At 48.6% G+C, this 16572-nt stretch overlaps 1 protein-coding gene across 1 annotated transcript; it reads right to left on the bottom strand.

Moving 5' to 3' along the window:
• Nucleotides 1-1846: 1846 nt before the first annotated feature.
• Nucleotides 1847-10161, bottom strand: LOC127307051 (wall-associated receptor kinase 2). The gene is made up of 3 exons (XM_051337744.2): nucleotides 3641-10161; nucleotides 3379-3543; nucleotides 1847-3199 (listed from the first exon to the last, which is right to left on the bottom strand). Exons 1-3 carry the CDS (start codon nucleotides 4581-4583, stop codon nucleotides 1998-2000), a joined length of 2310 nt encoding a protein of 769 aa, XP_051193704.1. The 5' UTR covers nucleotides 4584-10161; the 3' UTR covers nucleotides 1847-1997.
• Between the last annotated feature and the right edge of the window lie 6411 nt (nucleotides 10162-16572).

The raw sequence follows: 16572 nt of genomic DNA, 5'->3' as shown, positions 1-16572 counted from the left end.
GCGCCGCGGATAGCCGGAAGGACCTGGGCGCGCCAGCCCGGGAAATTGGCGCGGGTGAGCTTGTCTGATGGTGGGGTCCCGAGGGTGGTCGGCGCCGTGCTTGAGGAGGACGCCATGGCCGCGACCGAAGACGACGGCTACGAGATGGCGTCGAGGGGAGCTAGGGTTTGGCGATCAGCGTGTCGGCAGAAGAGGCCGGCCTGATACCATGTAAGATCAGGTAGAATTAGGTCTACTCGGATGACTGAGTTTCGTTTATTTCATGTGTATATATAGGAGGATTACATCAGGTATTGGATACGGACTCTAAGTCCTACACAACGTGCGCAACACGTTGTTTAACAGCATGTCGTTTACAAAGGTGGGATACCGGAGTCTATACCAATTGGGAAGGCTGTTGGATACATGTACACTATTTTTGCAGCATCTACACACGATACAACACTATGGAGGAGACGAAAACTAGATACGGGCACTATCTAGCTAGAGAGATGAGAGATATAAGGAGGAATCGGATGAAGACCGCCTTCGTTCTGATGCTGCTCATCTATGTGATTCTAGTTTAGATTACTAACTAGCTTGTGAGATCAAATAATGGTTTGGTACTGTATAATTGTATTATTTGAGGTCAAATAATGGTTTGGTGGTACTGGTACAACTGTATCATGTGTGTGTATGTATTTGGTAATGTTTGTGCTAAACATATATACTTTTTTGAGAAATACAGTACAAACGTAGACGCTTACATACACGTGCATATACTCACCCCTATGAACGCACACACGCATATCCTACCCCTATGAGCACCTCTGGAGTACTGAACCGGCGGATTGGATCTTGAAATTGACGAAGTCACCACTAGCGCCTCGCTGTTGATGGGAACGCCGTATGCCATTGAATGAATATTTCGCCTCTATAAGACACATAGATATCAAACTTGGGGTTTGAAATGGTAGGCTGGGGGTACAACCACCCTCCTAACTACCCAACCTCAGCTAGACATACCACACGATGCCATTAAACATTTTGACCGCATGCAGAGGCCACACGCGACTGGTAAGCAAAATCAGCACGCGAGCGATAGGCTATTCTCTACTAGTGATTACTAGTGATTGAGAAAGTCTGATATGGAATATATAATATACTTCTTATATTTCACACATGTAATCTATGTGGGTCCTTTTGGTGCATAGATTTTCTATATCATAGAAAGTAAACAATCCATGCATTATGAGAAAAATGAAAAGGGCAAGCTGCTGCATGCGTTCAATACTTGAAATTGATGTGGTTTCAAGTGATATTTTCCATCTATATTCGACTTCCTTATCATATTATGTTCTATTTGTGTTGTTCTATATTTCTATAATATGTTCAAAATAATGAATACCTTCCATCTTTTTTATGGCGATTAAGGCTATATGTAATGGTGGATATTATAAACAATACTACAAATGATGTCTGCATGCCACTGTGCTAGTTGGCAAAAAATGAATAAAAAAAAATTCACATAAACCCAAAGCTTTGTGTTTCGATTCATTGATAGAAAATAAGTTTTTTATAAGCCTAAAAAAGGCTGATAGAACCACCACTCAAAACCAGTGAGAACTAACTTAGTTCTTAATCAAGTTCTTCACCATCATATTTGCACCGTAATTCATGTGTCCTGAGTTGTAAGTTGAGTTGCAATTGAGATATTTCAGTTACAACTTTTGTAACTGAGATTTCTAGTTGCAAGTTTGCAACTGAAATTTTTCAGTTGGAAGCTAAATTGTAATTGAAATTTGAGTGACATCACTTTAATTCTCAGTCAACCGAGAAATAATCACACACATAAAAAAAAGGTCAGTTAAGAGGTTCCAAAGATAAAGTAGCTCTCATTGTTCTATATCAAGGAGAGAAGATGCTATTTGGGACTGCACATCACCGAGTGTTCACAACGAATCTTAGTACACCAATTGACAAAACGTAGATACCCACAAAATCAACAAAAAATGCAATCACCGCGGAGATTGCACTCCTAGATACGCAGAGTCGTCCAAGCTGACATAGGCATTGCTCAGTTCAACATCAGAATATGTGCTTGGTGTTGGCGACCCAACAAGCAAGCCCCGCATCTCCTCTTCGGAACTCATTTGGCCCCATGGATGTTTCAGAAGCTTCCTTAGCCTGCCCAGCTCTTCGGCAACCTCCCGCATCGATGGCCTCTTCTCGCTGTTCATCTCAAGACATTGCTTTGCTAGCCCGGCCACCTGCTCAATCTGCTCAATGCTCTCCTCGTTGACAATCTGAACGTCCACTATCTCGTCGAGCCTCCTCGCGTTGGCAGCAAGGAGGAAATGAGAGGAGAGGTTCTTCACCTCACCCTCGGTCGCCTGAAGGTTCAGTGCCTTTCTGCTCGTGAGCAGCTCGAGGAGGACGACGCCGAAGCTGTACACGTCGCTCCTGTCCGTCAGCTTGGAGGTCTGCATGTACTCCGGGTCGAGGTAGCCGCAGGTCCCTTGCACGAACGTCACGAACTGGGCCTCGTCAGTCGGGGCCAGCGTGGAGGCCCCAAAGTCTGAAACTTTCACGGTGTAGTTGTCGTCGATGAGTATGTTGGGAGACTTCACGTCGCCGTGGATGATCGGGGGCAAGGCCCAGGAGTGCAGGTACGCGAGCGCCTCGGCGGACTCATGCGCGATCTTGAGGCGCGTCGCGAAGGAGACACGCGGCCCCTGGTGGTGGTGCCGGTCGCCGCCGTGGATGAGCTGGTACAGGGTGCCATTGGGGATGAACTCGTAGACGAGCATGGGGACCTCCACCTCGAGGCAGCAGCCGTATAGCTTGACGATGTTCCGGTGGTTGATCTGGGACAGTATGAGCATCTCCTTCCCGAACTCCTTCTTCTGCCTCTCGTCGATGAGCTTGCACTTCTTTATGGCTACGGTCCTGCTGTCTTTGAGCGTGCCCTTGTAGACTGTGCCGTTGCCTCCATTTCCCAGTACGTTGCGCTCGTCAAATTTGCCCGTTGCCTCTTCTAGCTCCTCCTTGGTGAACAGTGTGAAGGACACTCCCTGTTTTGCCTTCATTTCCTCGAACAGCAGGAGGCCTCCATGCTGCTTGAAGTACCTCTTTTTAATAGTGGCGAGGCTCCTCTTTTCGTGGATCATGTAAGCACAAGACATGCTGATCACTAGTACAACTACACTAACACTAACACCTGCAGTAAGAGGTATTCCAGTTAAGATTTCAGATATCTGAAGAATTCAACAAGCGTGGGATTTACGTCTGCACATATACACCAAATGTTTGATGGAATGGATTTGTGTATATTATAGGGAAACCAAATGCAGTCAAGGAACTGAATAAGTAGACAACGGAGAATTGGAGATGACGCACCAATTGCAATGTGCACTCCAAGTTGAGATTTCTCCGCCTCGCATGTGCCGGTATAAGCATTGCCTGTGGTCTCGTCAGGGCAAGTGCACCTGGATCCCCCAGGAGTGTTGATGCAGGTACCAGGAACAGAGCACGGGTACTCGCCCCCCTCGCACTCGTTAATATCTACAAAAGCAAACCAAAATTATTATGTTTTTCTCACAGAGCATCATCTGAGCACATGAAACAATATCGTTCATCACAGGTATGACGAAGCGCAGACCTCGGCAGCCGCCTTGCAAGTATGGGTTGCCTTCGTATCCACGAGAGCAGTTGCAGAGATATCCCGGGCCGTTTCTGGAATCGACGCACACGCTATGGCCGCTGACGCAGGCGTAGGCCGTGGCGTTCCGTCTCGCCTCCTGGCACGTCTCCTTCCCTACGACCCAGTCAAGCACCAGCGGCACTGTCCCGCCGGTGGACTCCATGAAGTCGCCGGTGGTGACGTAGGTGGTCCGGAAGTCGAACGCCGACGCCTCAACCAGGACTGCGTAGCTGCACCGGCTGAAGTTCTTTATCTGGGAGGTGTTGAACTTTTCCTCGAACACCACCCCGTAGGAGTTGATCTCCTTGGGGATGGCGGCCTGGCAGCAGCCCATGCCAGCGCAGGAGCCGTTCTCCAGCTGCCGCACAGCGACGGCGCCTCCTGGGCACGTGGCCATGCATCCGGTCATGTAGTCAGAGCCCGTGGCGAACTGGGACACCGAGGAGGAGCTCACGTAGGCTAGCGAGTTGCAGCCCACGACGGTGAGCCGGTTCTCCTCGTCCGACAGCGTGAAGGAGGAGTCGGAGACGTCCGTCCACAGGTTGCCGCTCTGGTCGTCCATGGACCGGGACGTGGCGTTGTAGCACCAGGCGCTGATGTTGTTGCGGACGCGCGCCTTGCCACGGGGCAGGGAGACGGACAGGACCTCCAGGCCGCCGCAGAAGGGGGCGTAGCTGCCTGTCGCGGTGAGGTTGCAGGTGAGGCCGAAGGTGAGGTCATTCTCGCCCGTGTAGAGGTAGCAGCCGTGGCCGATGCCGAACGGGTACGGGATGTCCACGCCCCCGCACCGGCGCTGGCATGTTGATCCGATTGGCTGCGATGCCACCGATGCCGTGGCGGGCCACGCCCAAGCGAGCACGGTGAGCAACGCGAGGAGCATCTCTCTGCTTGCTAGTTGCATTGTGACGATGAGCCGGTGAGGTGAAAATTTTGCCTTGCGGTGTCTGCTCTGGGCTCTGGCTAGCTAACTCTTCTCCTGGTATGGAGGCTGCGAGTTTCTAAATGGGAAAAATCTAGCAGTACCTAGCGATTATGCCGAGAGGTATCGCCATTGTTGCATTGAATTCGCTAGCGATCACCTGATTCAGACGGGTGGACTTTACAGCTCCAACCTTCTCCAACCGTCCAAGGAATAAATTTCAGATACAGGATGGAAAAGGACGGATGAAACCGGACCAGCAGGACTCCGTCAAAACTTATATCTGCAGTTTTGTTCAATTTGGTTGTGTTTCTATTCTTGCAACAGAAAACGTCATGGTCTGGTTCCAGAAGAAAAATTGCCAGCTTGCTTCGAAAATATTGTTTGGTCCCCAAGAGGTACACTCCATGCTTGACATGACATTGTGCAAAATGTTGACTAGCTCCATGTTGGGATCAATGGATTCCGTAGTCATTCAGTCCACTTGCGATCCATCAATTCGTAAGAATCGCCGAAATGATGATCTAGGCTGTCTATGATTTCACACACAGTTAGAGTTAGTTCGTCTTATATCTGTGCCGCATACTTCTTTTTCCAGATCCTCCAAATCACCAGACGTCAACTAGTGACAAGTGATGTCACCGCATTGGCACTATGTGTCCAAATGTGTTCTATACTTGTGTCCAGCACGAAATATAAGTCTGAACAAGATAACGAAGATCCTACAGTTACTGATAAGGGGCACCGATGCAACGCCTAGTAGCGAAGATAGTTATGCCGATCGCGGCTAGCCATCCCAACACTATTTCGACGAGTGGTCAGTTGCGGAGCCAGGATCCCATGATTGGATCAATGGTTGCAGAGATGAACACACAATTTCAACTCAATTCTTTAACGACTACCAAACAGATGACAAAAAAAAACTAGAAATAATAGTATGGGATACAAAATATAGTGCCTAGTCGGTGGAGAGCGATGAGGTGGGGTCGCTGGTGCATCCCGACCTGCGGACGGTGGTTACTCAGGTGGCCCCTATCCCGCAGGCGAAGCGCACGCCGACGATCCCATACGTGAGGAAGAAGAGGGTGGCCGGGGTCACGGCCACTCGCAAGAGCGCGAGGAGCAAGGGGGCGGCCGGGGCCACGCCGGTCTTGGAGAAGGCGCAAAGGAGGGCTAGCGAGAAGAACCTCGAGACGGTCATCAACATCAACAAGGCTCAAGGTAATGACTACACTCTTCTCGACTCCCTCCCCGATTCCCATCTAGAGTTAGTCGCGACGGACAATTGCGTGATCTTCAACCCGAGGGTGGGTGCAAAGGAGGAGGCTCTCTCCCTCATTAGAGCAAAAGAGCTTGCGCAAGCAACTTTGGCCGAGGCGGCAGATGCCCTCCTACAAGAACAAGCAGCGGAGGTTGTGGCTGCTCGGGAGGTGGCTGCGGCGGCCCCCACGACGGCGGCAGTGGATGCCGACGGGGGAGACCAGGGAGGTCGACGGGGTGGCTCTGACCCACCAAGACCGGGGCCAGGCCCCGGTGGTGGATGGTCTGGTGGACATGTGTGTGCAGCTAGGTGAGGTTGGGGGGGGGGGGGGGCAAGGGGAAGGTTGCCGCCTCGCGAGCTGTTAAGAAGAAAGCCAATCTAGTGCCGAGGAGGAATCAGTTCAAGAAGGGAAGGACGGAATGAAGGGGCTTATTTACAACATCAGAGGTTTTCGTCGACTAGGGTGTCGAACTCAACTTCGCGATTATATGGCTAAGGAAAGGGTTGACATCATTGGTTGCAGGATACAGTGAGGCAAGACTTCTCTACGGCAGAGCTCAGGAGCCTGGAGTGTGGAGGCCTCTTTGCTTGGGATTGGGTCCTGGCAAACAGGCAATCTAGGGGGGATGCTCTTGGGCTTCATGGATGAGCGCTTCGAGGTGGGGTCCTGGAAGAAAGGGGAATTCTTCATCACTGCCGAGATCTGGCAGCGTAGCATCAGGTTAAAATGGCATTTCATGCTGGTATATGGACCGGCTCACCACTCAAGGACAGGGAATTTCCTTGAGTTAGTTCGGGAGGTAGGGACCTGCGCCACTCCATTGGTGATTGGTGGGGATTTCAATCTGATCAGGAGGATGGAGGATAAGAGCAATGACAATGTTAACTGGCCTAGGGTGCGCCGGTTCAACGATGCCATTGCGGCCTTGTCGCTCAGGGAGCTTAATCGTGTAGGGGCGCGGTTTACCTAGACGAATCGACAAAGGGCGCCAATCCACTCTGTTTTAGACACGGTCTTTGTCTCCCCTTCCTGGGAATAAAGATTCCGCTGTGCTCGCTCACGGTGATACACGGATTGGGTCTGATCATAACCCCTTGATCTTAGATGATGGAGAAAAGGGGATCGTGGTGAAGCCCAGGTTTTTCTTTCAAACCTGGTGGCTGGGGGTGCCAGGCTTCCATGAATTGGTGTCCGACAAGATTATGAACTGCATCACGGGGAAAGGTCCACACCGTAGAAGTGTTGATCTGTGGCAGTGTGTCTCCCGGGTCCTACGCCGATTCCTTAGAGGCTGGGGAGCCAACATATGGGGAAAAGTAAACGCGAAGCTAGGGAGACTTTGCTCAGGAGGGTGCAGCAGCTAGACGCCCTGGCGAACTCGCAAGCGTTGGATGAGGAAGGCTGGCACTCAGGAACCATCTGGAAGACCAGATAGTGAACATGGATGGTTTGGAAGAGGAGTATTGGCGGCAGCGAAGTCGTTTACGATGGGACTCTGCAGGGAGACGCATGTACGGCCTACTTTCACGCAATTGCCAATGGGAGGAGACGGAAATGTATGATTCCTCACCTTATCACGGAGACCGGGGAGGTGTCTGAATAGAGGCAGGTCATGGAACATGTCTATGAGTTCTATGACAACCTCATGGGGACCCAAGGAGACACGAGGGCTTTCTCCCTACACTCGGAACTTTGGCCGGCTGGTATGAGACTGTCGGAGGAAGAGAACAATGCGCTCAATCTGACTTTCACCCTACAGGAGCTAGATGAGGTGTTGGCCAGCATGAAACCAGACTCGACACCTGGACCGGATGGGTTTCCGGTTACTTTCTTCAAGAGATTCTGGGAGTCCTGAAGCAGTGCGGAGATTCTTAATGATTTTGTCCTGGGAAGGGTGGATGTTGCCCGCCTGAACTTTGGTATCCTCTCTCTTATCCCAAAGGTCAAAGGAGCGGATCAGATTAGAATGTTCAGGCCTATAGCGTTGATTAATGTCATTTTTAAGTTTTTTTGCCAAGGCTTATGCGTTACGCCTAGCTCCGGTAGCCCACAGAGTCATCGACCGTAGCCAGACGGCTTTCATCAAAGGGAGGAGTCTCCATGAAGGGGTCCTGGCATTACACGAGATTGCACACGAACTGAAAAGGAAGAAGCTTGGGGGCTTGCTTCTCAAACTGGACTTTGAGAAAGCCTATGACAGGGTGGATTGGGACTTTCTTAGAGAGGTGCTACTGACAAAGGGTTTCTCGACAGGGTTGGTTCATCGGATCTTGCAGCTGGTGTGACGGCGGTGAATGTTAACGGAGAGGTGGAGTCCTACTTTCGTAATGTGAGAGGGGTCAGACAAGGGGACCCGCTATCGCCGATTCTTTTCGACTTTCTGGTTGACTCCTTGGCGGCGATCATTGCCAAGGCCAAGGACGCGGGACATATACAGGGTGTGGTGTCCCATCTGATCCCTGGGGGGGTCTCCCATCTTCAGTACGTGGATGATACGATGATCCTAATTGAGCCTACGACTTTGCGAGTCGCCAACCTCAAATTCATCCTTATGTGCTATGAAAATGTGGCTGAAGATTAACTACAACAAGAGTGAAGCAGTAGTTACTGGTGTCATTGAGGAGGTTAAGCTTAGGGTAGCTAGAGGCCTCAACTGCAAGCTGGGAACCGCCGCAGCTGGACGGCTAGAGCTTACTAACTCCTGCCTGTCCAGTTTACCTATGTTTGCTATGGGGTTGTACTTGCTCCACGACTCGACGCATGGGGCTATGAACCGCTCCCGAGCTCGCTTCTTCTAGGAACGAGTGGGGGACAAGCGTAAATACCATATGGTAGATTGGGCCACAGTATGTACGCCTCGGGAATATGGGGGATTAGGAATCCTTAACACCAAGTACATGAACATCGCTCTCATGCTAAGGTGGATTTGGAAACTTTACCAGAATGAGGGAGGTCTATGGGCAGACCTTCTTAGGGCCAAGTACCTGGGGGACAAAGACTTATTCTCCCCGGCAGTCCCGAAAGCTTGCTCACAATTCTGGAGGGCAGAAAATTAAGTGGTATTTCAAGTTGGGAGCACGTCACAAGGTCCGCGATGGGCGTAGGACCTACTTTTGGCTTGACTGGTGGACAAGGTGTGGCCCTCTAAGGGCCATTTTCCCACACTTGTTTGCATGCTGCGACAACCAGTATGCGACGGTGGCGGGAGTTCGATCTGCCGAGGGATGGCGGATCCAATTCCAATGACCGTTCGGGTTGGGGAGTCGGTGGAATGGGACAACTTGTGCAGGGTGTTCGACCTACACCCGATGGTTACCGGAGTGGACGAGGTTTCCTAGGCGCTCCAGGGTTCTGGACAATTCTCGACTAACTCCACATACCACAAGCTGACGTAGGGGGCGGCAGTCGCACACTTCGAACAGGTCTGGAAGACGAAGGTACCACCTAGGATTAAGGTGTTCCTTTGGAAGCTTCTCAGGGGTAGACTCCTAACATGTGAGCAGCTGGCTAGCTGGCTAAACGGAAGGGTCTGTCAGACGGGAGTTGCACCTTGTGTGGGGAGTGGGAAGATTGTGATCACATCTTCTTTAAATGTCATCTGGCTAAGTCCATGTGGGCAGGAGTTAGGGAACTCCTGAAATGCGATTGGAATCCGATAGGGGTCGGTGACTTTATGGCCATAGTCCAGGGTTTGGTTGGGCCGCTGCGTAGGCTAGTTTGGTTCACCTTTGCGGCTCAATGCTGGTCGCTTTGGAACATTAGGAACAAGCTAGCTATAGAGGGTACCATCATCAATAGCCCATCTGACGCCATCTTCAAAATGTCCATCTATATGCAGAGCTGGAGGGTACTGATTAGAAGGATGGACAGGGACTTGCTGGACTCGGCTCTAGACGACGTTAGGACACTCTACGCGAGGACGAGGAGCTGAGCTCGGCGGCATATCTGCACCAGCCTACTATGCCGTCGTGGTCTTTCTTCTTTGCTAGTTATCAGTATGTATCGGGGGCGGGACGCCCTGTTGTTGTATCATGTGATCCGTGTGTGTTTTGGGTCTCAGACTTGTAGCCGGTCCCTGTGTGTGCTTGATATCCTGTATGTTGTACTATGATCCCTTTGGTGTGTCGGTGGGACTTTATATATAAAGCCGGACCATATGGCCTTCTTTTAAAAAAAATAGTACCTATTTCTTCATCTTCTATTACTAAATCATAAATAGATAGCAAAAAAAATTATAAATCGATCAATCAACTCAGTTCTGGACAGTCACATAAATAGCTGAAATCTGAGATGAGAATATGAGATTGACATATATTACCAAGCTCGTGCAGATGGGGAGCCGCCGCTGAATCCAGAGTGCGGCTAGACTAGGAGTAGGAGAGGTAGAGCCGCACCACGCGGTCAGCACCAGGCACCAGCATTCGAGCGGCACTGGCCGAGTGGCCGACGGTAACGGGGAGGAGGCCGGAGCCGGCCAGGAGCCCAGAACGGGCGGGCCAGCGGCGAAAGCACAGCAGCCAAGCAGCCTAGCGGGAGCGCCGCCACGTCGCAGAAGGACGGGGAACGGGCGGGGCAGAGCGCCAAGCCGGCCTGCCGGAGACGATGGAGTGGCGTACAGCCGCATCGAGCGAGGGGAAGGGTTCGAGGCTTCGAGCTTTCTTCGCTCGTTCCCACCTCGTTTCTGGCCTGTTTGGCATATTGGGCCAGCAAAGAGAGGCCGGTACTGGGGGGGTGAACACGAGGGGCTAGTTCAGATCTATGTCCATTTACGAGCTCGAAATAAGAACAACTGCTCAAATTCAGAAGTTCCAACGTAAGAAAATAGTAGCATGCAAATTAAAATTCAATAAACTAATAGCAGGAAAACCAAAAGTATAATCCACAAATCATGAGAAGGGTTTGAATAAGTCACTTATAATTTAGCATAAGGGGCCAACTCACTTTCTCTTCTTCATAGTTGGCATATTCTTCATCACCAACACTTTCTTCAAAGTCAACCATATGAGTATCACGTAAACAACATGCTGCTGAAAAAGGGAATAAAGAGTTAACATTGTAGTTAAATAATAACTTATCAACCCTTAGGTTGCATCCCTATAAAAGAAAGATTGAAAAATGATCATCATGATACGTGTTAGCCTATTCATATTACTTGTAATCCAAGTTAGGGTTAGTTAGCCGTTTGGTTTTTACCCATGTATAGAAACTTGTACGGTGTCCCGAATTATTATCGATTGATGTTTCTATTCAATCTTTCATGGTATCAGACTACCGATCCTAGGGTATGGCAGCCCCCTCCAACCCCGCCGCCGCCTGGCTACTTCGGGCTGAAGGCAACCCTCGTTGTCGCCAAACTCGCCACTGTGGCCCCCACATTCTCCCTAGATACGCCAATGCTTCCCTCCATCTCCTTCGCAGATACAATTTAAGATAATTGCCCCTATATTCCTATAACCCTAGATCTCACCTCTCACAACTACTATCATTGGCGCCACCTCTTCGACTTTCACCTTGGGCACTGCAATCTTCACGCTCACACCGCCTCCAACTCCATTCCTCAACCCCACGATCCTCAATGGGTCAAGGATGATCTTGCCATCATACAATGGATCTACATGCGCGTCTCCACCAAGATCTTCAATCTATTTTTTTGTGATGCTACTATGGTCGTTGATCTATGGGTGGCTCTCCAACAACTGCTCAGGACAACGTCGACGCCCGCACCAAAAAATTCCACATCGAGTTGTGGAACACAGTCCAAAGTTATGCATCGTTCAGTGTCTACTGTCAACACCTCAAGGCCATCGCCGACGAACTCACTAGTTCGGTGACCTAGTCGACGATCATCAGCTCATCAACATACTCCTCGTTGGGCTCAGCGAGCATTTTGAGAAGTAGGCCTCCTTCATCCCCATGAAGTGGCCCCTTCCTTCCTTCATCGAAGTTCACTCCATGCTCCTGTGGGTTGATCGTGCTCAACCCAATAAGGACGTCTGTCCTCAGGTCTTCGTTGTCGTCGTTCCGCGTCAACCTACACCGCGACCACCTACTCCACCAACAGTGCCCCCACCACCATCAGGCTAGCGTCCCAGCCCTAACTAGCGCGGAAAAAACCCTACGCACCAGCTGCCTCAGCTGCGCCCGGCCGCCTCAGCTGCACCCAACGCCCCCGTCTTCCACACTGGCTCATCCAAGTGCTCCACCCGCCCCTTGAGGATGGTGCCCCTCGCATGACCCCTGGACTAGGCTCGTCCAGGTCTGGCCAGGACATTGTCTGCCCCGTCACCCTATGGCGCTCCACCTTCCTACATTGGTGCCTGGAAGCCCGACGTTCGTCTGCTCAACGGTGCCCCTGGGCATGTTGCACCATGCCAGCCAACGCACGCGTACCATGCTGCTCCAACATACGCTCCCCTGATGTACACGATGCATGTAAAATGCATACATTAACTTTGTAGTTTATTGCCACATATTTCCACATATTTGTATCTTGTATAATGTTTATATTCATGTTTTATACTGTTTTGGGGGATTTTCCAATGACCCCTCGAACATCAACAAAGAAATTCACCTCATAAAACATCTCTGATGGCAATTCTTAATTTTACGAAATTTGACTATTCTGAATGCATCTCCTGAGCTAACGCTCGTCTCACGCACTATTGATGCTCCTATTGAGGCGAGGGAAGGCGGAGACGTAGTAGGCTAGTAGGAGATATTGGACGACGATGACGCGAGGGAGTGGTACGACGCCATGACCATCTCATCGGTCTTCCACGGCAACGATGATGCCGAGGTCACCTTCTTCATCGTCCTCCTTGTCCCTGTCCCGCCTCTCTACGCCTTGGGGTCTCGAATGTGTCCAGCGGGTACCTAAAGTGGCTCTTGCCGGCTCCGGGAAGCCGGTCATGGCATTCTGGAGCGTTACATACCATGCCGCCCTCTTCCGAGAGGCATTACCATGTTTCTCCGCCGCATCGTCGCCTCTTGCATGCCCTTCTTGTTGGGTTCGTTGCATAGAAAACAAAAAAAATCTACCACAAAGACGAATAAAACCAAGATCCAATCTATGGAAAAGTCAAGATATAATCTATGAGATCGGAGCAACGAGATACAAGAGATACTAACCCTCGAATATCAAAGCCTTAACGAGATCAGATCTCGTGGTTGATGTAGACGATCCTTCCGGTGCTGCAATCCGGCAACAATTCCATACTCGGTCACACGTACGGTGTCGATGACGTCCTTCCTCTCCCCATTCCAGTGGGCAGCGGAGGAGTAGATCCCCTCGGAATCCCAGTAGCATGACGGCGTGGTGGTGGTGGTAGAGGAGAATTCCTACAGGGCTTCGCCTAAGCCGGAGCAGGAGAGACTGGGAGGGAGGAGAGGCGGCAGACTAGGGTTGAGGGAAGAGGGCTATAGCCATCCACCCCACCCCTCTTTATATAGTGGGGGTCGGCTAGGGTTGCCCCCCTTGGCCCAAACCCATCTGGGGCCAGCGCAAGGGGAGGGGGAGAACTTTCCTTCCCCCCAAGCCTTCCCCCTTTAGGGTTTGCCCTAAAACCCTTAGGCTAGCCGACCTGGGCCTTGAGGGATGGTGTGCCTAGCCCATTAGGGTTGGGCTGCACCCCCTTGGCTTAGGTGGCCCCTCCCGGGGTAGTGGGCCCATTGGTGGCCCCTCCGGAACCTTCTAAGCTTCCCGGTCTTCCACCGAAAAGTTCTCGAACTTTTCCGAACCCCAAAAAATAACTTGCCTTGTATGAATCTTATCCTCCGGACCATTACGGACCTCCTCGTGATGTCCTGGATCCCATATGAGACTCCGAACAATATTGAGTCTCCATCTCATATTCCATATCTACTATACAACATCGAACCTTAAATGTGTCACCCTACGGCTCGTGAACTATGCGGACATGATCGAGACACCTCTCCGATCAATAACCAATAGCGGGACCTGGATATCCATAATGGCTCCCACATGTTCAACGATGACTTTGTGATCGAATGAACCATTAACATAGTGATATTGATTCCCTTTATCGCGCGATACTTTACTTATCCAAGGTTCGATCATCGGTATCTCTATACCTAGTTCAACCTCGTTACCGATAAGTACTCTTTACTCGTACCGTGATATGTCATCCCTTGTGACCTTGTCACATGCTTACAAGCTAATTAGATGAAATTCCACCGAGAGGGCCCACAGTATATCTATCTGTTATCAGGATGGACAAATCCCACTCTTGATCCATGTGCTTCAACTCATACTTTCAGAATACCTAATCCAATCTTTATAACCACCCATTTTACGAAGTGGTGTTTGATGTAATCAAAGTATCCATCCGGTGTAAGTGATTAACACGATCTCATGGTCGAAGGATTAGGTTAATATGTATCGAAAGCTTATAGCAAGATGAACTTAATGACTTGATCTTATGCTATACTTATTATGGGTGTGTGTCCATTGCATCATTCTCCTAATGACATAACCTTGTTATTAACAACATCCAATGTTCATGATAAAGAAACCATGATCATCTATTAATGACAAGGCTAGTTTAACAAGAGGCTTACTAGGGACTCTTTTATGTTTACAAAACACACAAGTATTAATGTTTCTGGTTAATAAATTATAGCATGGGATGCAAACATTTATCATAAACACAAAGATATAATAATAACCACTTTATTATTGCCTCTTGGGCATATCTCCAACACTTCTTCTCGCGGAGCTCTTCGGATAGGCTGCACAACGGCACGTTTGGCGCATCATATGCTGTCGCCGCTATTGATGGTTCAATTGATACCTTTCGGCCTCTTTCTGCACGCCGCCATCAGCACCGGTGGCTTCTTGGAAGCAGGTGTGGAAGAACACCACATATTTCCAAGTACCACGTGATGACGTTGGGACTCAAAGTACCACATATTTCTCTCCCTCCCTTCTTCTAGCAACCCTGCAAAATAAAATAAAGCCTTGTGTCTCCAACTCCACCGTACGTGTAGCTGTCAAGCACAAGGTTTCGTGTAAGTAAATATAAATAAAGTAGTAATGAAAGTAAAGTGAACTAAACAACTGAAATAAACTAAATAAAAGCGACAAAGGTTTATTTGTTTTGGGGGGTTTTGAGTGCAAATAAGAAAGAAAAGTATTTTTGGATTTTTGGATTAAAATATTGATGCAAATAAAAATTAAGATAAAAGTGATGGAAAAGGTGTTTCTTATGATTAAAATTGGATCGGGGTTCATGGGTTCACTTGACTATTCTCTCTTTTAAGTTGTAGTGGACAATAACAATTCATCAATGAGATATGAAGAAAATAACGTTAACATGTATAAGATAAGCATTCATATGGGCATCACGTGCTAACATAGAGATGATGAAACACATCTCTCTTACATTTCACAAGATAATAATAACTTCAAGCAATCTTGAAGAATTAACAGACATGATGCTTGAATATCAAATATGCTACATTGAACAAACAAGATCATTACTTTTATCACGTAATGAACATAGCACATGCATTCAATTTATCCCTGGTCAGATATCAAAAGAAAAGACAAATCCATAATAGATCATGAATTTGTTGTCACTATGCAATCACTAAAACCATGTTATTCCATCTAACACACATATCACCCCACACACGTTCTTGCATACAAGTTGGATCATAATCAACACTTAAGAATATGGTACATAATATGCATCTATCAATACATCTTTCACAATGTATAGCAAAATCTCATAGTATCATGTCATAGAATAAAGATCCACCACATCGGTATTGCAAATATGACCATAATCATGTTGGGCAACTCATATGGTAGTAAGAACTATGAAGAACATGAGAGAAATAGATCAAGCTACTGCCAAAAATCCGTAGTCCAGAGGTAGACTAGTCCCCCTTGATCATGGTGATGATGAGGGAGTCGTTGGAGAAGGTGGAGATCCTTCCGGTGGCAGTTTCAGCGGAGTTTCCCCCTCCAATCTTTGTTGTCGCAGCCTTTGTTTTTGTGTTTTTGTGGTGCTTCCCTCTCGAGAACTCTTCGGAGCCATATATATAGTGGCTTTTAGGTCAAAATACATCGTTGGGCGAAAGAATCAAGCGATTTGAACGATCGACGGTTGAAACTGAAGGAGATATGCCCTAGAGGCAATAATAAAGTGGTTATTATTTATATCTTTATGTTTATGATAAATGTTTATATATCATGCTATAATTGTATTAACCGAAACATTAGTACATGTGTGATATGTAGACAACAAGAAGTCCCTAGTATGCCTCTTAAACTAGCTTGTTGATTAATGGATGATTAGTTTCATAATCATGAACATTGGATGTTATTAATAACAAGGTTATATCATTATATGAATGATGTAATGGACACACCCAATTAAGCGTAGCATAAGATCTCGTCATTAAGTTATTTGCTATAAGCTTTCGATACATAGTTACCTAGTCCTTATGACCATGAGATCATGTAAATCACTTATACCGGAAAGGTACTTTGATTACACCAAACGCCACTGCGTAAATGGGTGGTTATAAAGGTGGGATTAAGTATCCGGAAAGTATGAGTTGAGACATATGGATCAACAGTGGGATTTGTCCATCCCGATGACGGATAGATATACTCTGGGCCCTCTCGGTGGGATGTCGTCTAATGTCTTGCAAGCATATGAATAAGTTCATAAGAGACCACA

The sequence above is a fragment of the Lolium perenne genome, chromosome 6 (assembly GCF_019359855.2).
Source record: "Lolium perenne isolate Kyuss_39 chromosome 6, Kyuss_2.0, whole genome shotgun sequence".
NCBI lineage: Eukaryota > Viridiplantae > Streptophyta > Magnoliopsida > Poales > Poaceae > Lolium > Lolium perenne.
Note: the sequence above shows the minus strand (reverse complement) of the source record. Positions and strands in the feature narration are given on the sequence as shown.